The following is an 18,520-nucleotide window of genomic DNA, read 5'->3' on the forward strand; positions in this document are numbered from 1 at the left end:
TATTTCTTATGCTTTTATGCTCTTCATGTAATAAAAATGAATATTAAATGAGTATTAAACATTATATCATGGTTTTCAAGAAAATGCATCTAAAATATGTTAATTTAATTTATAATATAAAAAATGCTTTCTCTTTTCATAAGCACAAAGTTTGTTGTGTGTGTTTTATGCTCCTTCTTTGTATATTGTATCAACTATAAAACAAATGCAAAATGTATTTGGAAAATACAAAACTTTGAAAAATCTCTACATTGCAGATTACTCAGTTATAGGAAATCTCTCAAGTAAGTGGTTGCACATTTCTCTGTTTTGTTGTTCATAGCTGGATAAAATTTGATGTGGTTTCTTTTCTATTTTCTGTCAGATTAAAAGCCAAACAATATAAATCATAAAAGCATGACCAATTGCATGGTAACTGGAGAAGGGCTCTTTTTGTCTCCCCCTGGAGTGAACCTTACATATCTGTGTTTCAGCTTTGGCAGCAATGTGGGCTTATTTAAATTCCTTGGAGAGCAGGACAGAGTGACAATGCTTTCATTGCATTTGTTTTATGTTCCTAATTCCAAAAAAGAACTTTCAGTTCCACAAAAGTCTTCAAAAAGTAGTCATGTCTACATATGCCATTTTTAACCATCCCTTCAAACAAATCACTCACTGTTTGAATATTTCCTTATCAGGCTTGTGTGCTTAAATCTAAAGAATTTTAGTAACTTTGGATATTTTTGAGTCCAGTCTGTAACCCAAAGAGTGATCTATGTATTTGTAGCAAATTGCGAAATAAATGAGTTTGTAATTGGTTTTATTCAATCTGCCCACAGGCCCATTAGCAAGAAGTCATTCTTGCAGCATGTGGAAGATCTGTGTATTAACAACAACCTGAAGTTTCAAGAAGAATTTTCGGTATGTCTCCAACAGTTGTCACAACATACCAAAAATTTAGACACTCTACATGTCACAATTTACATATAGTTTAGTGCATGTGAGACAAGTGAGAACCTTCACCCTGATAATCAATACTCAATTACCAAGTTTAATGTTTACATAGTAACATTACACTAATTTTGACTTTTCACTGTAGGTGGCAACCTGATCAGAATCATTTGCCAGTCACCTCCATGTAGTTGATCCTCTGCAAACCACCCCGCATTGATATTATTCTTTCTAGGGTGCTACTATACATGTTCATTAGGCAGAGATTAATTCCACAAAGTTCTTTTTTAAGCGTTATTTTTTAAAATTTTGTAATCCCTGGACAGGTTCAAGGTCATTTCAACACACCAGCTCCACATTCAGAGCAACCGAAGTTTGAAATGTAACCTTAAATTTAATTTTAAATTCAATTTCAAAGGTGATAAACCTGAATGGCACTGACTGTCCTGGCAATCTGCTGGAAAATTAGTATAATGGAGCTAAGAAACCAAACAAATAATTAAACAGAGTAACATGAAAGTAATATTTGTGATTTCAATGTGCCACATTTAATGATAGTTTCATATCATTCATGGGGAGTAATTTAAAAATATTATGTTATAGTTTTAATAGTTTTTATTCATTCATGGGATGTAGGCATTGCTGGTCGGGCCAACATTTATTGTCCATCCATAATTGTGCTTGTGAGGGTGGTGGTGAGCTGCCTTCTTGAAGCATTGCAGTCCATTTGTTGTAGGTAGACCCACAATGCTAGTCAGGAACGGAGTTCCAAAAATTTTACCGAGAGACGCTGAAGGAATGGCGATATTATTTCCAAATCAGGATGGTACATGGCTCAGTGGGGAACCCATAGGTAAATGTGTTCCCAGATATCTGCTGCCCTTGTTCTTCCAGATGGAGATGGCGTGGAAGAAGCTGTCTAAAGAGCTTTCCTGAATTTTTGCAGTGTATCTTGTAGATGGCACACACTGCTGCCACTGAGAGTTGGTAGTGGAGGGAATGAATGTTTGTGGATGTGGTGCCAATCAAACAGGCTGCTTTGTTCTGGATAGTGTCAAGCTTCTTGAGTGGGAGCATTCCATCACACTCCTGACTTGTTCTTTGGAAATGGCAGAGACGTTTTGAGGAATCAGAAGGTAAGTTACTGCAGGATCCCAGCCTCTGACCTGCTGTCATAATCACAGCATTTATATTGCTAGTCTAGTTTAGTTTTTGGTAAATGGTAATCCTGAAGAGAGAATTCAGTGATGGTAATGCCATTGATTGTCAAAGGGTGACAGTTAGATTTTCTTTTGTTGGGAATTCTCATAGCTTAGCACTTGTGTGGCATGAACTCTCATCCCAAGTGTGGATTTTGTCCACATCTTGTGAATGGCTCTGAACATTGCACCCTAATTAGTGAGCTTCTTCACTTCTGACCTATAGTGGAGGGAAGGTAGTTGCGCCTAGGACTTTACCCGAAGGAACTCATACAGAGATGTCCTGGCTCTGAGATGACAAACTCCAATAATTATAGCTATTTCCTTTGTGCTAGGTATGATTCTAACCAGTGGAGTTCACCCCAGATTCCCATTGACTCTAATTTTGCGAGGGCTCCTTGATGCCGCTGGGTCAAATGCAACTTTTAAATCAATGGCAGTCACTCTTACCTCACCTCTAGTTTTATGTCGTGTTTCATAATTCTGTGGAAATTTCAGGGCCTCTGCAGGAAAAACCACAGCAGCAGCTTAGACTAATGTGATGTAGCCCAACCTCCGAATGCTGAGCAGTAAAGGCATGACACAGTGCATAGAGATGCTGGTTCTGAAGACTGTGCAATGTTCATCTCACTCACCTTCTCACTCAAATGTGAGAAGAATGTTGCAAAAACTAGATAGGGCCAGTCAACTGCTTTAGCATCATGTATAATGCAAACAATTTGCCCAATTAAATCATCCCACAAGAGGTATATTTTTATTAAGTCATTCAATGTACCCATTAAGCAAACCTGGAAAATATAGTAATATAGGTGCAGAAATTGTACGTCACGTTATGTCATCAAGAGAAAGTGCACAAGGCAAGTAACACTGATGGCACATTAGTTACTCACAGGGAAATACATGGGCTGCACTTTGTATGAATTTTGTCCAGAGAAAATGGAGTTTAGCAACCATATTTTTGTTCATTTGTTCTAGTTTTCCCTGTCATTAGGATGCGACTGTGTCTTGTTGTCAACCTGTTTCATGCCTACAGTCTTGCAAAATCATCTTATGTCATCTTATGCTGCTGCTTGCTGTCTGTGTAGATGACTGGATTTAAACACCCTGACATGGTTCCTACCAACAGGTTGGAGAACTATTGGGAAGTCAGTATTACTTCTCACTCAGAGATAGTAGGAACTGCCAATGCTGGAGTCTGAGATAACAAGGTGTAGAGCTGGAGGAACACAGCAGGCCAGGCAGCATCAGAGGAGCAGGAAAGCTGACGTTTCAGGTTTGGACCCTTCTTCAGAAATGGGGGAGGGGAAGGGGACTCTGAAATAAATAGAGAGAGGGGGAGGCGATGATCCACCTTCCATCATCGCCTTTAGTGGGAAGTCAGTATTACTTCTGTAGGGAAGACCCAACCAGATTAGGTGCCAGTTTAACTAGCCAGCAGGGGACACCCCCTTGATTTAGGACCCTGGTGGTAGAAACCCCATCTGGAAAGAGCTGCCAGCAATTGGAGACTGACAACTGCTGATGATGCTCCAGGGACTTCAGGAGGGATTGTTGCTGGTTCCTGGGCTCAGATGAGTGAGGATGGGACAAGAGTGATGGCACAGGGCTCAGAGACAGAGGTGTGGTTTTTGGTAACCTCTTCCATGCTTTATCTACCATGCTAGGTTCCCCAGTCAAGCACAAATTGTTTGACAATGAGGGACTGGTAGGTTCCTGACAAACCTTATAGGATTGTGCTGGTAAGCCTTTAAGAGATAGGAAATGGCATGTAACTCAATTTAATCTCTGAGACACTACTAAATTTCAACGGACTATCTATTAACTTATTAATTAGCCTAATTAACATCTTGCCATCAGTGAGCACGAATCCTGCATCAACCTCTTCTTTGAGACTAATGTCCTGCTATACTTGGTTCTTTGGTTCGGGCTCTGATGGGATGACTAAAATCCATCCAGAGATTTTTGAATAATGTAGCTCTTCTGAGCAGTTCAGTTCAATCATTTTCTGAAATGTAGACATTTGTATTCTAGTCATGCCTCTCTTCCTGAATACCATTCCGTTTCTGGTTATGAATCTGTCCCTCTTGGGAAGGAAGTGGCTTTGCACATCATTATGCTGGGCCATGACAAATCCCAAATTTGCCTGCACTAACTCTGAAGCTGTGATGGCTGGCCAGCCCTGTCTGCTTTGTAACACTTCCTGCACCATTTGATTGAGTGAATAGGAGGGCTGGGTGCTGCACTATCTTTAGAAATAGAATGCTCATCCTTTGTATTCCCACTCTTCTATTATATTACAGCCATCTAGTATATTCCAATAATGACTCTGCCATTGGGTTCCTGTCAGTTGGTTTTTGCATCATTATTTCTGCCATGCAAGCTTTGCACACAGCGTAAATAAACTGTTTAAAATTATTTGCAAGTATGTATCATTTTTCAACTTCTGGAAAATAAAAGGTTAACATCCAAAAGGAGACACTTATGTTTCACAATCAGTGAATATCACATGATGTTAACTGTGGTGTCTTTATTCATTCATGGCATTGCAACATTTCTAGTCATCCCTAACAGCCCTCAAAATGTGGTAGTAAGCCACTTCTTAGACCATTGCATATGGTGAAGGTACACCCATTGTGCTACAATGAAGGGAGTTCCAGGCATTTGATCTAGTGGAGAAGTGGCAATATATTTCCAAGCTAGGAATGGTATGTAGCTTGGAGGGGAACTCAGAAGGGGTAGTGTTGCCTTGTGCCTTCTGCCCATGTCCTTCCAGGAGGTAGAGGTCAGAAATTTGGAAGGTGTTGTCAAAGGAGCTTTGGCAAGTTGCTACAGTGCAGGTAGGTGTGCACACTCCTGCCATTGTAACTTGCTGAGGAGGGAGTGAATGTTTAAGATAATGTGCAAATCAAACAAGCTGCATTGTCCTGGTTGGCACTGAGTTTGTTCAGTGATGGAACTGCACTCATCCAGGCAAGTGGAAAGTATTTAGTCCCACACATGACTTGTGTCCTGTCGATGGTGGCTAGAATTTGTGGAGTCAGGATGTAAGTTTCTTGACAAAAAATTCCAGGCCTCTGACCTGTTCTTGTAGCCACTATATATTTGGTTTGTCCATTCAGTTTATACAGTTCAGTTTCTGATCAATGGTAACTCTCAGGATGCTGTTACTGGAGGATTCAGTGACAGAGATGCCATTGAATATCAAGAGAGGATGGTTGGACTCCAACTTGTTGGAGGTAGCCATTTGCTGGCAGTTGTGTGACACAAATGGTAATTTGCAACCGATCAGCCCTAGCCTCAATGATGTTCCAATCTTGCTACATATGGACGTAGGCAGCTTAAATATCTGAGGAGTTTTAAATAGTGCTGAAGCTTGTGCAATCAGCCGTCATCGATTTCCATCTCTGCCCCTGTAGTGAAAGAAGGTGAGAAGGTGAAGACTTGGATAGTCATATTTAGGTTTCATTCAAGAGCTTGGTGCAGAGGTAATGAGAGGTCAGGAGGTTAGTTATGTTTGCATACATTTTAGTGATGTTTTCTAACCCTTACTTGAACAGCTTGGGTGTTAACAGTTAAGTACATTAATAAAAATGGTAGAAGAGAATGAAAGATGTGCTGTTGCCTAACAACAGGGATTCAGACATACAGAGAAACACAACTGTCCAGAAAGGTAGTCAGTGTGTGATGTATGCCAGAGAGTGAAGGGTTGCTGGACACTGGGTTTAGGAAATCCATGTAGTTGCCCTGAAGTATCAGTGAGTTTAGTTTGTAGTTTGTCTTGGGGGTCTTTGTGAGGGACACCTTTGAAGGGATAAAGCATTTAGTGGCTGCACAGAAATTTATCTTAAGAAGCCAGTTAAAGCTATACCAGTATGTGTTTGATTGAAGTGCCACAAAATGGAAATGGTGGTAACCTCACTAAGATTTGAGTGTTTGTAAGAATAAAAGGAATAGAATGAGTTTGAATCCTTTTCTGATTTCTGCAATGGAATTTTTCCAACCTTTAGTTTAGTTTAATATAGCATAGTGCATGTTTTTAAACCTTGTATAATGAAACCAATTCATATTTAATATTTCTTTTTAAATAATTCCTTTTGAAAGCATGTGGTAATGCCTGGATTTTTTTAAAGGGTCAAGGAAAAGACCTTAGAACTTTATTTGAGCAATTCCTCTCAGAATCATGTGACTTGTGATAATTATTGGTCTTGGTTACTTTAACTCAATTCATGTAAAACTCCTAACTGTTTATGATTAGGCTTTACAGCTGGCCAGTGTAAATTGTGGTTTCAGACTTAGAGTTTTTATTTTAGATTTAGTTGGGAAAGATCTTCTAAGAATAAGCTGTCTGGCACATGTCTCCAATTTATGAAGCACCTTTGTGGTGAATTAAGTGTGAAACCTATGGAAGTCAGTGACCAAATGAGCTTCTAAAGATTGTATTTCCTGAGCAAGCTATGTCTGCTGAGACCACAGAAAAAACTGTAATTTGACCACATGTGCAAGTCCACCAGGTGGGCAGACTTTAAAACATTCTATACCTCAATCTTTTTGTCCTCAAGTAAAGGCACCCTTGGCCAAGAAGTGCAGAAATGTGTTTATTTTCCAGTGTGTGTGCACAACATTCAAATTATATGTGTTAACCAACTCTGCATCTTCATTGGATAGGTTTAGTTTTATAATAAATTACTAATGTTTACTAAAGCAGTTTCGTTGATGAATCTTTTCACAGAGGAAAAGCATACAAGTGGCCTTACTAGGACTTTGGTAAAACACTTTTAAAATTATGTTCTGAGTAGTACAGCAATGGGACTAGAGAAACTCAGTGCACTGCTCTGTTCCCATATTGGTTATAAAATTTGCTAATAAATATTTTATTCTTTCAGTTAGAGGTACACTGGCAAACTCTTGTGAACGTATTCAATAACTGACCTCCATGGTAACAAAAAAACAGTTAGGATCTAACAAACCAGGTTTCACTCTAGGATCTGACTTGTCTGGTATTAACATCAGTTGGGATTATAACAGTACAAAGTCCCCAAATTGATGCTAGGTGCTCCATCCAGTTTTGCTTTTAATTTTTCATCTGTAATGGATTGAAACAATTGGCTGGCTTGCTTAACCACTTCAGAGGGCAATTAAGAGTCAACCACACTGTTGTGGGTCTGAAGTCGAGGGAAGCATCCAGGTATCTTGCCTAAAGGACATTAGTGAATCAGCTGGGATTTTATGACAATATGGCAGTGTCGTAGTCACTGTTACTTGGACTATATATGGAATTCATTGCCACAGGAGGCTATGGAGGCCAGGTCATTAACTATATTTAAGACAGAGATAGATAGGTTCTTGATTATCAAGGGGATTAAATATTATAGGGAGAAAGTGGGAGAATGAGGTTGAGAAATTTATTAGCCATGAGTGAATGGTGGAGCAGACTTGATGGGCCGAATGGCCTAATTTCTGCTCTATGTCTTGTGGTCCTGACCACTGATAGAAATACTGGTAGAAATCCTGCACCACTTTTTACTGGGATGTCTGACACATTAATGAGGAAATCAGATACTTAAATGGACACTGTGAGGCTTCCTGTCAGACTAAGGTGGAACTCTCAGGCCCAAGAACTGCTGGCCAGGCACATCATACAATTCCTTGAAATCTCCTTTCCTGGGTACACAGACACAGACACAGACACATACACACACACACAAACATACATGCATATATATCTTCTGGAGGCAAAGGAGACCCCTATGAGCCTCATTTATTCCCTGAAGCATCATGAATCCCTGTGGGAGCAGGGATATTTTGATTGAAGTGGCTCATTTCCAAGCCGAATGTCACATGCTCAAATGGACAGTTTTCTTGCTGTCAAAATTCAGATGTGAGAGATTTTGTGCAATCCTCCAAGCCCACTCACCATCTTGCTCACTTCAGCAAGCTCCGCTGAATTTCATTCAGTATTCCAGTTTTAGAAGTTGTTGAATTTTTCTGCTCATTGCTTTTGCTTGAGTACAGTACTTAAGTTGCTATCGTACTTCAGTGATATATTGTAAACCAATTGCAAAGCTCAAAAGAGGATGCTTAACTTAGTTTGGAAACAGACCTCCCTAGCAGAAAGTTTAATAGTACTGGATTCAACAGCTCTTCATGATATTTTTTATCAGTTTTGATTGTCAAAAGTGACAGTTTGAAATATTTATTTTAAAGGAGCTCCCCAAACTGGATCAGGAACTTACATCATCTGATGCTGACTTGCCCTGGAATCGAACCAAGAATCGCTTTGCAAATATAAAGCCATGTAAGTTCTGTTAAATAATTTGATTTAGAGGACCTTTGCAGAAGGAAAATCTGAAATATTTTTCAGAAAGTGCTTCAATGAATGTGTAAAGTTTCATTTCTCAATAACATGTCAGTAGTGGTGCAAAAAATTATAATGTATTATTCAAAATGCTACAAACAAATGTCATTTTATATCTGACCATAACAAGGATCAATGAAGTTCTCCAGCTAATTAACTCAAATGACATTATATTTATGAGAAAAGTTGTATTTTATATTAAGAACATGGGGACAACTAGACAAACATATGTAAATTATTTCCTGCAATAATTTTTTTGTGTAATATTCGTTCAGTTGGATATAAATTCAAGATTGGGCATTAGGGCTAGAACAGCCATGTTTTCCCCAGAAAGTCAAGAAGACTTCTGTTAAAGATCAGTCTCCACTTTAGCATATTGTTTTCCAAATCAAACATTTCCTCATCTGAAAGTGCTCAAAAAATTTGATGAATTACCTGATTCTCGTTTTGTCCCCCCTATTATTCGTTTCAAATTTATTTCACATTCATGAAGCACATTTTAAGAGGTCAAGTGAGAAATGCGCGTGTAATTTTTGCCAACGATGCTGTCAAACTGACCACTAGGAGATGCACAGGAGCTGCTTCGAATGACTTAGTCTCTGGACTTTTTCCTTTTCTTTATGGAACTACCTGGTTCCTGCTTGCTACATTTTGGTAAAAACACAACCCAGTCAATAACTCTCATTGCATGAGATCTCCAAACACAGTTTGGGTCCTTCAGGTTGGTTTTTAGTTAATAAGTCCCAAAAAACAGGATCTCCATTTGAGTTGCTGAAAACATCAAAGCAGCCTAGTTATTTTTGGTAACTGTGTTAGAGACTACAATGAGCTCTATCACACAGGCTAAAGAAGTTAATTTCAGTACCTACCCAGCCTCTCTATATTAGGAATGAGACTGTGGGTAGGCATGAAAGTGGCATTTGGGCCCCCAATGACGATGCCAAAAACACACCCAGCCGGCACATACAATATCCAGCCAATTAATTTTTACAGCTATTCCTAAGATTAGCATTATTATTCTGAGTGAAACAAACCAAAAGCAGTTCATGATTAGTATTAGTAGCGGGAATGGCCCAGTAGTAGACGATGGCCTAGTGGTATTGTTGCTGGATCCTGAATCCAGAGACTCAGGTAATGTACTGGCGACCCAGATTCAAATCCTGTCCTGGCAGATGTTGGAATTTGAATTCAATGATATTATTTGGAATTAAGAGTCTAATGATGACCACAAATCTATTGTTGATTGTTGGAAAAACCCATCTGGTCCACTGATGTCCTTTAGGGAAGGAAGCTGCCATACTCACCTGGTCTGGCCTACATGTGACTCCAGACCCAGAGCAATGTAGTTGACTCTTAACTGCCCCCTAGGCAATTAGAGATGGGCAATAAATACTGGCCTAGCCAGTGACGCCCTCATCCCATAAACAAACAAAAAAAGTGTTAGTACTAGTGTAGTTCTGTTAGTAATCCAAAATAATGTGTTTCCCAATCAGAGGGACTTTTCTCAGAATGACATGGGCGTTGGCTGAAAATGTCTTATTTTTTTCAATTATTAAATGGTGAGATGGGGTCACACTAGTGAATGGTGAAAGGCCTATTTGCATGTATTCGCAGGAATTAACAATTATTATAGGCTAATCTCACATCATTTATGTTAAAGTTCACATTCGCCCACCTGCCAGATTAAAAAAATGGTGATAATTTCTGACACGAATGTCAAATGTGTTGCTGTACATCATTGAGCTTATGCTTTCACCATGTACCATTAGCGTACATGGTAAACACAAGTGCATCAACCAAATGACTATGTCTCAAAGTCAAAGGAGAATCAAATCAAGGGAAATCCTCTTCAGTCAGGATAATAAGTCAAGGGCAATCTTTAATATCAGTCATGGAGCTGTGGTACAGTCAGTCAGCCCCTTAGGGTGGTATTTTCAGGGGGTCTGTATCTCTAGAGTCTGGGGAATGCACCATGGCCATTCTCATGCATTTTGTGCAACCAGCCCAAGGATGCATGGGATATCAGTCAGGAAGCTGCATAAAGATCAGTCAGGGGTCTGTTGTGTCATCAGTTTGGCCATATGTCCCAGACAGTCAAGTGGGTGAGCCACAGTCAGTCCTGATGTTCCATCCACTAAAATTCAAGGGCCAATTATCAGGGGACAATGCTGCGGGAGGGAAGCTGTGAAACTCAAGAATGGGGATTGAAAGTAGCGTGATCAGATGTATAGGGAATGACACTTATAAAAGGGGAGTAACACAATATAATGGAGGGAGGCAATAGGGAATTGGAAGGGGTAATTCAGGTCTGGTTTTGATCCTCATAGCAGTAAATTGCTGAATTTAGAGCTCCCCACTACTAGCCTTGTCTCATGTCTGCCCTATTGTGTTTTTTTTTGGTTCCTGGAATGAAGCAACAGAAGAGTGAGATGAATGTTTTTGACATAGCTGTGAGGGATGAGGTGTTCCAAGACAGTGGTGGGATGTTGGGATTGGTGAGAGCAAGTGAGGGAAAGAGTTCAGCCCTTCTCTCCACCACCCAATCGACTAAGAGACATTTAGATAGGTACATGGATGGGATAGATAAGCAGGAAAGTGGACTAAATGCGGGCAAAAGGGACTGGTTTAATTGTGGGTAGCATGGGCATGTTGGGCTGAAGCGCCTGTTTCCATGCTGTAGCCATCTATGACTTAAAACCTTCAGGTCCCTTTCCACAAATGGGATGCCAATTTTTCCGTGATATAACAAGGTGTAGAGCTGGATGAACACAGCAGGCCAAGCAGCATCAGAGGAGCCTAGACCCTTCTTCAGAAATGGGGGAGGGGAAGGGGATTCTGAAATAAATAGGGAGAGAGGGGGAGGCGGATAGAAGATGGATAAAGGAGAAGATATATGGAGAGGAGGCAGACAGGTCAAAGAGGTAGGGGTGGAGCCAGTAAGGGTGAGTGTAGGTGGGGAGTTAGGGAGGGGATAGGTGGGAGGAAGGACAGGTTAGAGAGGTGAGGACAAGCTGGGCTGGTTTTGGAATGCGGTAGGGGGAGGGGAGATTTTGAAGCTTGTGAAGTCCACATTGATACCTTTGGGCTGCAGGGTTCCCAAGCAAAATATGAGGTGCTGTTCCTGTAACCTTCGGGTGGCATCGTTGTGACACTGCAGGAGGCCCAGGATGGACATGTCGTCGAAGGAATGGGAGGGGAAGTTGAAATGGTTCGCGAATGGGAGGTGCAGTTGTTTAGTGCGAACCGAGCATAGGTGTTCCGCAAAGCAGTCCCCAAGCCTCCGCTTGGTTTCCCCGATATAGAGGAGGCCACATCTGGAACAGCAGGTACAGTATACAACATTAGTAGATGTGCAGGTGAACATCTGCTTGATGTGGTAGGTTTACTTGGGGCCTGGGATGGGGGTGAGGGGGGAGGTGTTGGGGAAGGTGTAGCACTTCCTGCAGTTGCAGGGAAAAGTGCCGGGTGTGGTGGGCCTGGAGGGGAGTGTGGAGTGGACAAGAGAGTCACTGATAGAGTGGTCCCTCCGGAAAGCAGATAAGGGTGGTGAGGGAAAAATGTCCTTGGTGGTGGGGTCAGATTGCAGATGGCGGAAGTGTCGGAGGATGATGCGTTGGATCCGGAGGTTGGTGGGGTGGTACGTGAGGACGAGGGAGATTCTGTTTTTGTTGTTATTGCGAGGAGGGGGTGTGAGGGATGAGTTGCGGGAAATGCGGGAGACACGGTCGAGGGTGTTCTCAACCACTGAGGGGGGGGAAGTTGCGGTCCTTGAAAAATGAGGACATCTGAGATGTTTGGGAGTGGAATGCCTCATCCTGGGAGCAGATGCGGCGGAGATGAAGGAATTGGGAATAGGGGATGGCATTTTTGCAGGAAGGTGGGTGTAAGGAGGTGAATTCTAGGTAGCTGTGGGAGTCGGTGGGCTTGAAATGGATGTCGGTTTCCAGGTGGTTGCCAGAGATGGAAACAGAGAGGTCCAGGAAGGAGAGAGAGGTATTAGAGATGGTCCAGGTGAACTTAAGGTTGGGGTGGAAGGTGTTGGTGAAGTGGATGAACTGTTGGAGCTCCTCGTGGGAGCACGAGGCGGCGCCGATACAGTCATCGATGTAATGGAGGAAGAGGTGGGGTTTAGGGCCAGTGTAGCTACGGAAGAGGGATTGTTCCATGTAACCTACAAAGAGGCAGGCATAGTTTGGGTGCAAGCGGGTACCCATGGCCACCCCCTTTGTCTGTAGGAAGTGGGAGGAATTGAAAGAGAAGTTGTTAAGGGTGAGGATGAGTTCGACTAAGCGGATGAGGGTGTCAGTGGAGCGGGACTGGTCGGGCCTGCGGGACGCGAAGAAGCGGAGGGCCCTTAGGCCATCTGCACGGGGAATGCAGGTGTATGGGGACTGGACGTCCATGGTAAAGATGAGGTGTTGGGGACCAGGGAATTGGAAGTTCTGGAGGAGGTGGAGGACGTGGGTGGTTTCATGGACATAGGTGGGGAGTTGCTGGACCAAGGGGGAGAAAATGGAGTCCAGATAGGTGGAGGTAAGTTCGGTGGGGCAGGAGCAGGCGGAGATAATGGGTCGACCAGGGCAGTCAGGTTTGTGGATTTTGGGAAGGAGATAAAAATGGGCGGTGCAGGGTTGGGGAACGATGAGGTTGGAGGCTGTGGGTGGGAGGTCACCTGAAGTGATGAGGTTTTGGATGGTTTGGGAGATGATGGTTTGGTGGTTGGGTGTGGGGTCATGATCAAGGGGGCGGTAGGAGGAGGTGTCAAAGAGCTGGCGTCTGGCCTCAGCGATGTTGAGGTCAGTGCGCCATACTACAACTGCGCCTCCCTTGTCCGCGGGTTTTATGGTGAGGTTGGGATTGGAGCGGAGGGCTGCACGTTCTGTGGGTGAGAGGTTGAAATGGGTGTGGGGGTGGAGAGGTTGAGGCAATTGATGTCTCGACAGCAGTTGGAGGTGAAGAGGTCAAGGGAGGGTAGGAGGCCTTGCGGTGGTGTCCAGGAGGAGGGGGTGTGTTGGAGGCGGGAGAAGGGGTCAGTAGAGGGAGGGTTAGGCTCACGATTAAAGAAGTAAGCGCAGAGGCAGAGGTGGCGAAAAACTGTTCAACATCCAAGCGTGAGCAGTATTTGTTGATGTTTGGGAGTAGGGGGACAAAGGTGAGCCCTTTACTGAGGACTGACTGTTTGCCCTCAGTAAGGGGGAGGTCTGGGGGGATGGTGAAGATTCGGCAGGGCTGGATGCTACTGTCTCCTCTGGACCTGCTGGCTGTGGAGGCGGTGGGCGGAGCGACATCGACAGTGGGCGGAGCCAGGTAGGCGGTGGGAGGAGTAGAGTCGGTCGGTAAGTCCTGGATGTTGGTTGCTGCGGCGGCAGCAGCAGTGTCGGCAGGTGCGTCTTTGATGTCTGTGGTGTTGGCCTTGGAAACGGAGGTAGTGGCATCAGCAGCGGTGTCGATGGCGTTCGCTGTACCGGAAGTGGCGTACCCGGCTGCGGCGGATGTGACGTCATCCATGGGCGCTCTGACAGTGGCCACATGGCCAATGGCGGCGGGCACATTGTGGGGCAGGTCCTGGGTAGGGTTGGGGATTTGGTGGGTGGAGGATGCCTGTGTTGGGTGACAGGCACCAGTAAGTTTACTGTACTTACGGTTTTTAGTGTCCAATAAAGCCAAGTGGAATTGTGAGTTCAGGTTGTGGATGCTGCGAAGAATGAAAAACAGGAGATGTCCTTTGTAGGCCTAGGCGAGGGAAGCTCTGAGCTGGGGTAGGCTTCATTGTAGTACCAGGAGATGCCGGCGCATCGCTGTGTGTGTGTGTTTCAGGAGTCACAGGGAGAAACGTTTTGAAGGATCTCAATGCTATGAATGTAGACATTGCCACCGTTGGGGCCAAATTGGGAAGGCCTGAATGTGGACTGTAGGCCATTGGGGATGATCCGGTTCCGTAGGCAGGTACTAAGAAAGGTAATGTGGCTGTAGTACCTGGTTTGCTTCAGGACGTGGTCAAGCAGTTTCAAGGCCGAAGAGATTACGAGAGAGTTGCAGTGGGACAGAGATCCACTGAGGTCTTTCCGGAGGGAGGAGGGTAACTTCTTCAAGGTAGGCATCCTTAGAAGAGGCTTCGCCGTTGAGTTAAAATTGTTTCAGAGATAGTAGGAACTGCCGATGCTGGAGAATCTGAGATAACAAGGTGTAGAGCTGGATGAACACAGCAGGCCAAGCAGCATCAGAGGAGCAGAAAAGCTGACGTTTCGGGCCTAGACCCTTTTTCAGAAATGGGGGAGGGGAAGGGGAAGGGGGTTCTTAAGTAAATCGGGAGAAAGGGAGAAGCGGATAGAAGATGGTTAAAGGAGAAGATAGGTGGAGAGGAGACAGACAGGTCAAAGAGGCAGGGGTGGAGCCAGTAAAGGTGAGTATAGGTGGGGAGGTAAGGAGGGGATAGGTCAGTCCAGGGAGGACAGACAGGTCAAGGGGGCAGGATGAGGTTAGTAGGTAGGAGATGGGGGTGGGGCTTGAGGTGGGAGGAGGGGATAGGTGAGAGGAAGGACAGGTTAGGGAGGCGGGGACAAGCTGGGCTGGTTTTGGGGGAGGGGAGATTTTGAAGCTTGTGAAGTCCACATTGATATCATTGGGCTGCAGGGTTCCCAAGCGAAATATGAGGTGCTGTTCCTGCAACCTTCGTGTGGCATCGTTGTGGCATTGCAGGAGGCCCAGGATGGACATGTCGTCTGCGGAATGGGAGGGGGAGTTGAAATGGTTCGCGACTGGGAGGTGCAGTTGTTTCGTGCAAACTGAGCGTAGGTGTTCCGCAAAGCAGTCCCCAAGCCTTCGCTTGGTGTCCCCGATGTAGAGGAGGCCGCATCTGGAACAGCGAATACAGTATACCACATTAGCGGATGTGCATCTGCTTGATGTGGAAGGTCTTCTTGGGGCCTGGGATGGGAGTGAGGGGTGAGGTGTAGGGGCAGGTGTAGCACTTCCTGCGGTTGCAGGGAAAAGTACCGGGTGTGGTGGGGCTGGAGGGGAATGTGGAGCGGACAAGGGAGTCACGGATAGAGTGGTCCCTCCGGAAAGCAGATAAGGGTGGGGTGGGAATTTTTCCTTGTTTGCCATGCCTGAGAAAAATGGCATAATTGACAAAATTAACATAATTGGTCTCTCACTGAGACTGAAGCACACAATGTTGTAAGTTGTATTTTGACAATAAACAGAAGTTTATTAAGCAAAAGAAATGAAGACAAAGTAGAATTAACCAATCTGTTTAAAATAACACAAATTCAAAGTTTTAAACACAAAAGTATAATCCCATTAATCTCAAAACATTCCCTTATAAATTTTTAAAATCCATTGTATAGCACCCAACAGCCTCCCTATAATACTTCTACAATACTTGCACCAGAATCCTTTGTTCTAACATCTCGATAGGTTTAAGGTAACTGTGACTTTAACTCCTCGACTGGAACCTTTGATAGTTTACTCCTGCAGTTATCATACACCTGAGTTTAAATTAATTCAGCTTCCAATCCTTTTCAGGGTTTTATCCAAAAACTTGCAGTTGGGGTTTATCACTAACTCCTTACTTTAAGGTTATTGAGTTTTACTACATTCTAGACTTCTCAGGACCACTGCTTTGTACATGTACCTTCATGCAAGGACTTCACAGCAATGCCCCATTCAGAGTAAAACTGAAACCAAAAGTCTCCCTCTCCATGCTATGGGTGTATCTATCCGAGTTAACAAATGTATCTATTTGACTTAAAAAAACACTTAGGCCGGAAATGTGGAACAGAAACAGTAAGGTACAATTGTCTACCTTGCTAGGTCATAAAATCCTAAAGGAAATAAAAACCTATTAAGCTGCCAAAGTGGCCCTCATGAACTGTTCTAAAACAAATCACCGTGGCTACAGAAATACTTATAAGTTCATCATTAACTTCAGGTGCACAAAAACCCCATATGTGATTAACTGAAATTTCAAAACTCAAAATTAAAATAATATTCAAATTTTATGTAAATCAGATTGTTGATATCTACAAAGCAACATGTCATGTGGCTTAAAAAAAGGCTAGTGAAAATAAGCCATGTTATTTCAAACATTTTTTTACTCTTTTTATTATGACGCAAGACAAATTATAAAAGTATTAATGTAAACAAAGAGAATGAAATGAAATTAAGGAAATTATCTTAAGACTTCTTTAACTTGAAATTTGACTGGAGTTTGATGCAATATTATCCTTATTAATGCATTAATCATGTTTTAAGTTACTGCTGACATTATGCTTCACTTAGAGCATCTGGAAAAAGTAAGATTTATGAGAACTTTAATATCAGTAACTTTGACTTTTCAAGATGCATAATAAATATTACAAAGTGCAACTTTAATGTCACTTACACAAACATTAAACAACAGGTACATGAAACAATCTACTTAATACCGTTTAAGATTTGTAATCTAATCCAACTGCTCAATAAAATTAGCATTCTTTATTTCTTTCCACAAGGTGAGAATTTAGAAACGTAGAATCTGATTTATTTAGAGTGTAACACTGTGTTTTTAGGACTACTTGTAAGAATACTGCAATAGACAAAAAATCGAAATAAAGTTTATCATAAAGCCAGGGCTAAGATCCTATCAGAAAACAGAAATTGCTGGAAAAGCTCAGCAAGTCTGGGAGCATCTGTGGATAGAAATCAGAGTTAACATTTCCGGTCGAGTGACCCTTCTTCAGAAAATATTCTCTTACTTTATATTTAGCAGTCGGAGATTGAGGTCACTGCATCATTTTTAGTTCGTAAAGGAAGAATGTCTTTACGTGTTAAGCTTTATCTGCAAAACAAGTTGGAGAGCATACCATTCCTTAACTAATGTAGCTTCATTTTGTTCTTTAATCTATTTGAAACAGCCGGTCTTAGTTTATGTGTATGATATTATCAGCACTATACATATGATTTAGAATGAATTAACAACAACATTATCAGCAAACATAAATGTAACTATTTAATATTTATTTTATGTAGATAATAATAATCGGGTGAAACTCATGCTTGAGGCTGGTGTCCCAGGGTCTGATTTCATCAATGCTAGCTATGTTGCAGTGAGTATATCTATATTTCATTCTCCAGCAGCAAGGCAAATATAGTTAAAATTAATTTCACTAACCATCATAAGAATGTAGTATTTACATTAGTTGCAATATCACTCATGTTAGAGTATTTAAAAGCATTTAGGGTTTTATTAAAATTCACCAGGGAATGTGACCACTAATGGCAAGCCAAGGGTCAACCCTTGAGTAGCTGGTCATGACACCATCTTGAACTACAGCTGCTCATGTGGTGAAGGTACACCCACAGTGCCGTTAAGTAGAGAGTTCCAGGAGTTTGACCTAGTCACAATGAAGGAACAGCATTGTTGTTGAGAAAAATTATTTTCAATAATTCTAAGTTTCCTACTTCTTACTAGTTGTTGTTGCCTTAGGAAAATACACATGAGCCTATGTTCTGTGGCTAATAATGATCAGTTATCAATTCTATCTTCGCACTGTCATTGAATGTCTCTCAATGTCTGGTCTACCACAGTACAGTTGCCTACAGCATGATGGCAAAATTAGTAAAGATTACATTCGAATAGTAGGAAAGGGAGGGACATTGCAATGACAAAAAAAAACCAGGCAAGAATAAACCTTCCTTGTTTGCAATTGATAGCAAAACTATAATTAGGTTCATTTTGTACGTGCTTTGACTTTTTTACAATTAGAGACCAAAGAAAGAGCTTTCACTTATATAGCACCCTTCTTATGAGACATGCAAAGGCAAAGTTGGAGGTTTGACTGGGAGGAAAATCTGCAAGGTCAGTTTTGGATCAGTGAGTCCACCAAGTAGAGATGGATGGCCAATAAGTGTCAATTAATTGAACATGGACCCAGATTAGTGAAGCTATTTGGATCTTACCAACAGCAGACAGGTTTTATATGACTGACAAAGCCCATCATGTCCTTGGAGATGGCCTCCCAGTTTCAGGCCATGGTGCCATCAAGGCCTTCTT

The 18,520-nt window shown here is 42.4% G+C and overlaps 1 protein-coding gene across 1 annotated transcript in view; it reads left to right on the forward strand.

Moving 5' to 3' along the window:
• The window catches only part of ptprq (protein tyrosine phosphatase receptor type Q), a 173,279-nt gene that overhangs the window by 141,790 nt on the left and 12,969 nt on the right, over positions 1 to 18,520 (forward strand). The window contains exons 41-44 of the mRNA XM_048607916.1: positions 258 to 284; positions 819 to 900; positions 8,334 to 8,424; positions 17,497 to 17,573. Coding sequence (XP_048463873.1) covers positions 258 to 284; positions 819 to 900; positions 8,334 to 8,424; positions 17,497 to 17,573 — 277 coding nt within the window. The remainder of the gene's footprint in view (positions 1 to 257; positions 285 to 818; positions 901 to 8,333; positions 8,425 to 17,496; positions 17,574 to 18,520) is intronic.

Source organism: Rhincodon typus, chromosome 18 (genome assembly GCF_021869965.1).
Source record: "Rhincodon typus isolate 14 chromosome 18, sRhiTyp1.1, whole genome shotgun sequence".
Taxonomy (NCBI): Eukaryota; Metazoa; Chordata; class Chondrichthyes; order Orectolobiformes; family Rhincodontidae; genus Rhincodon; species Rhincodon typus.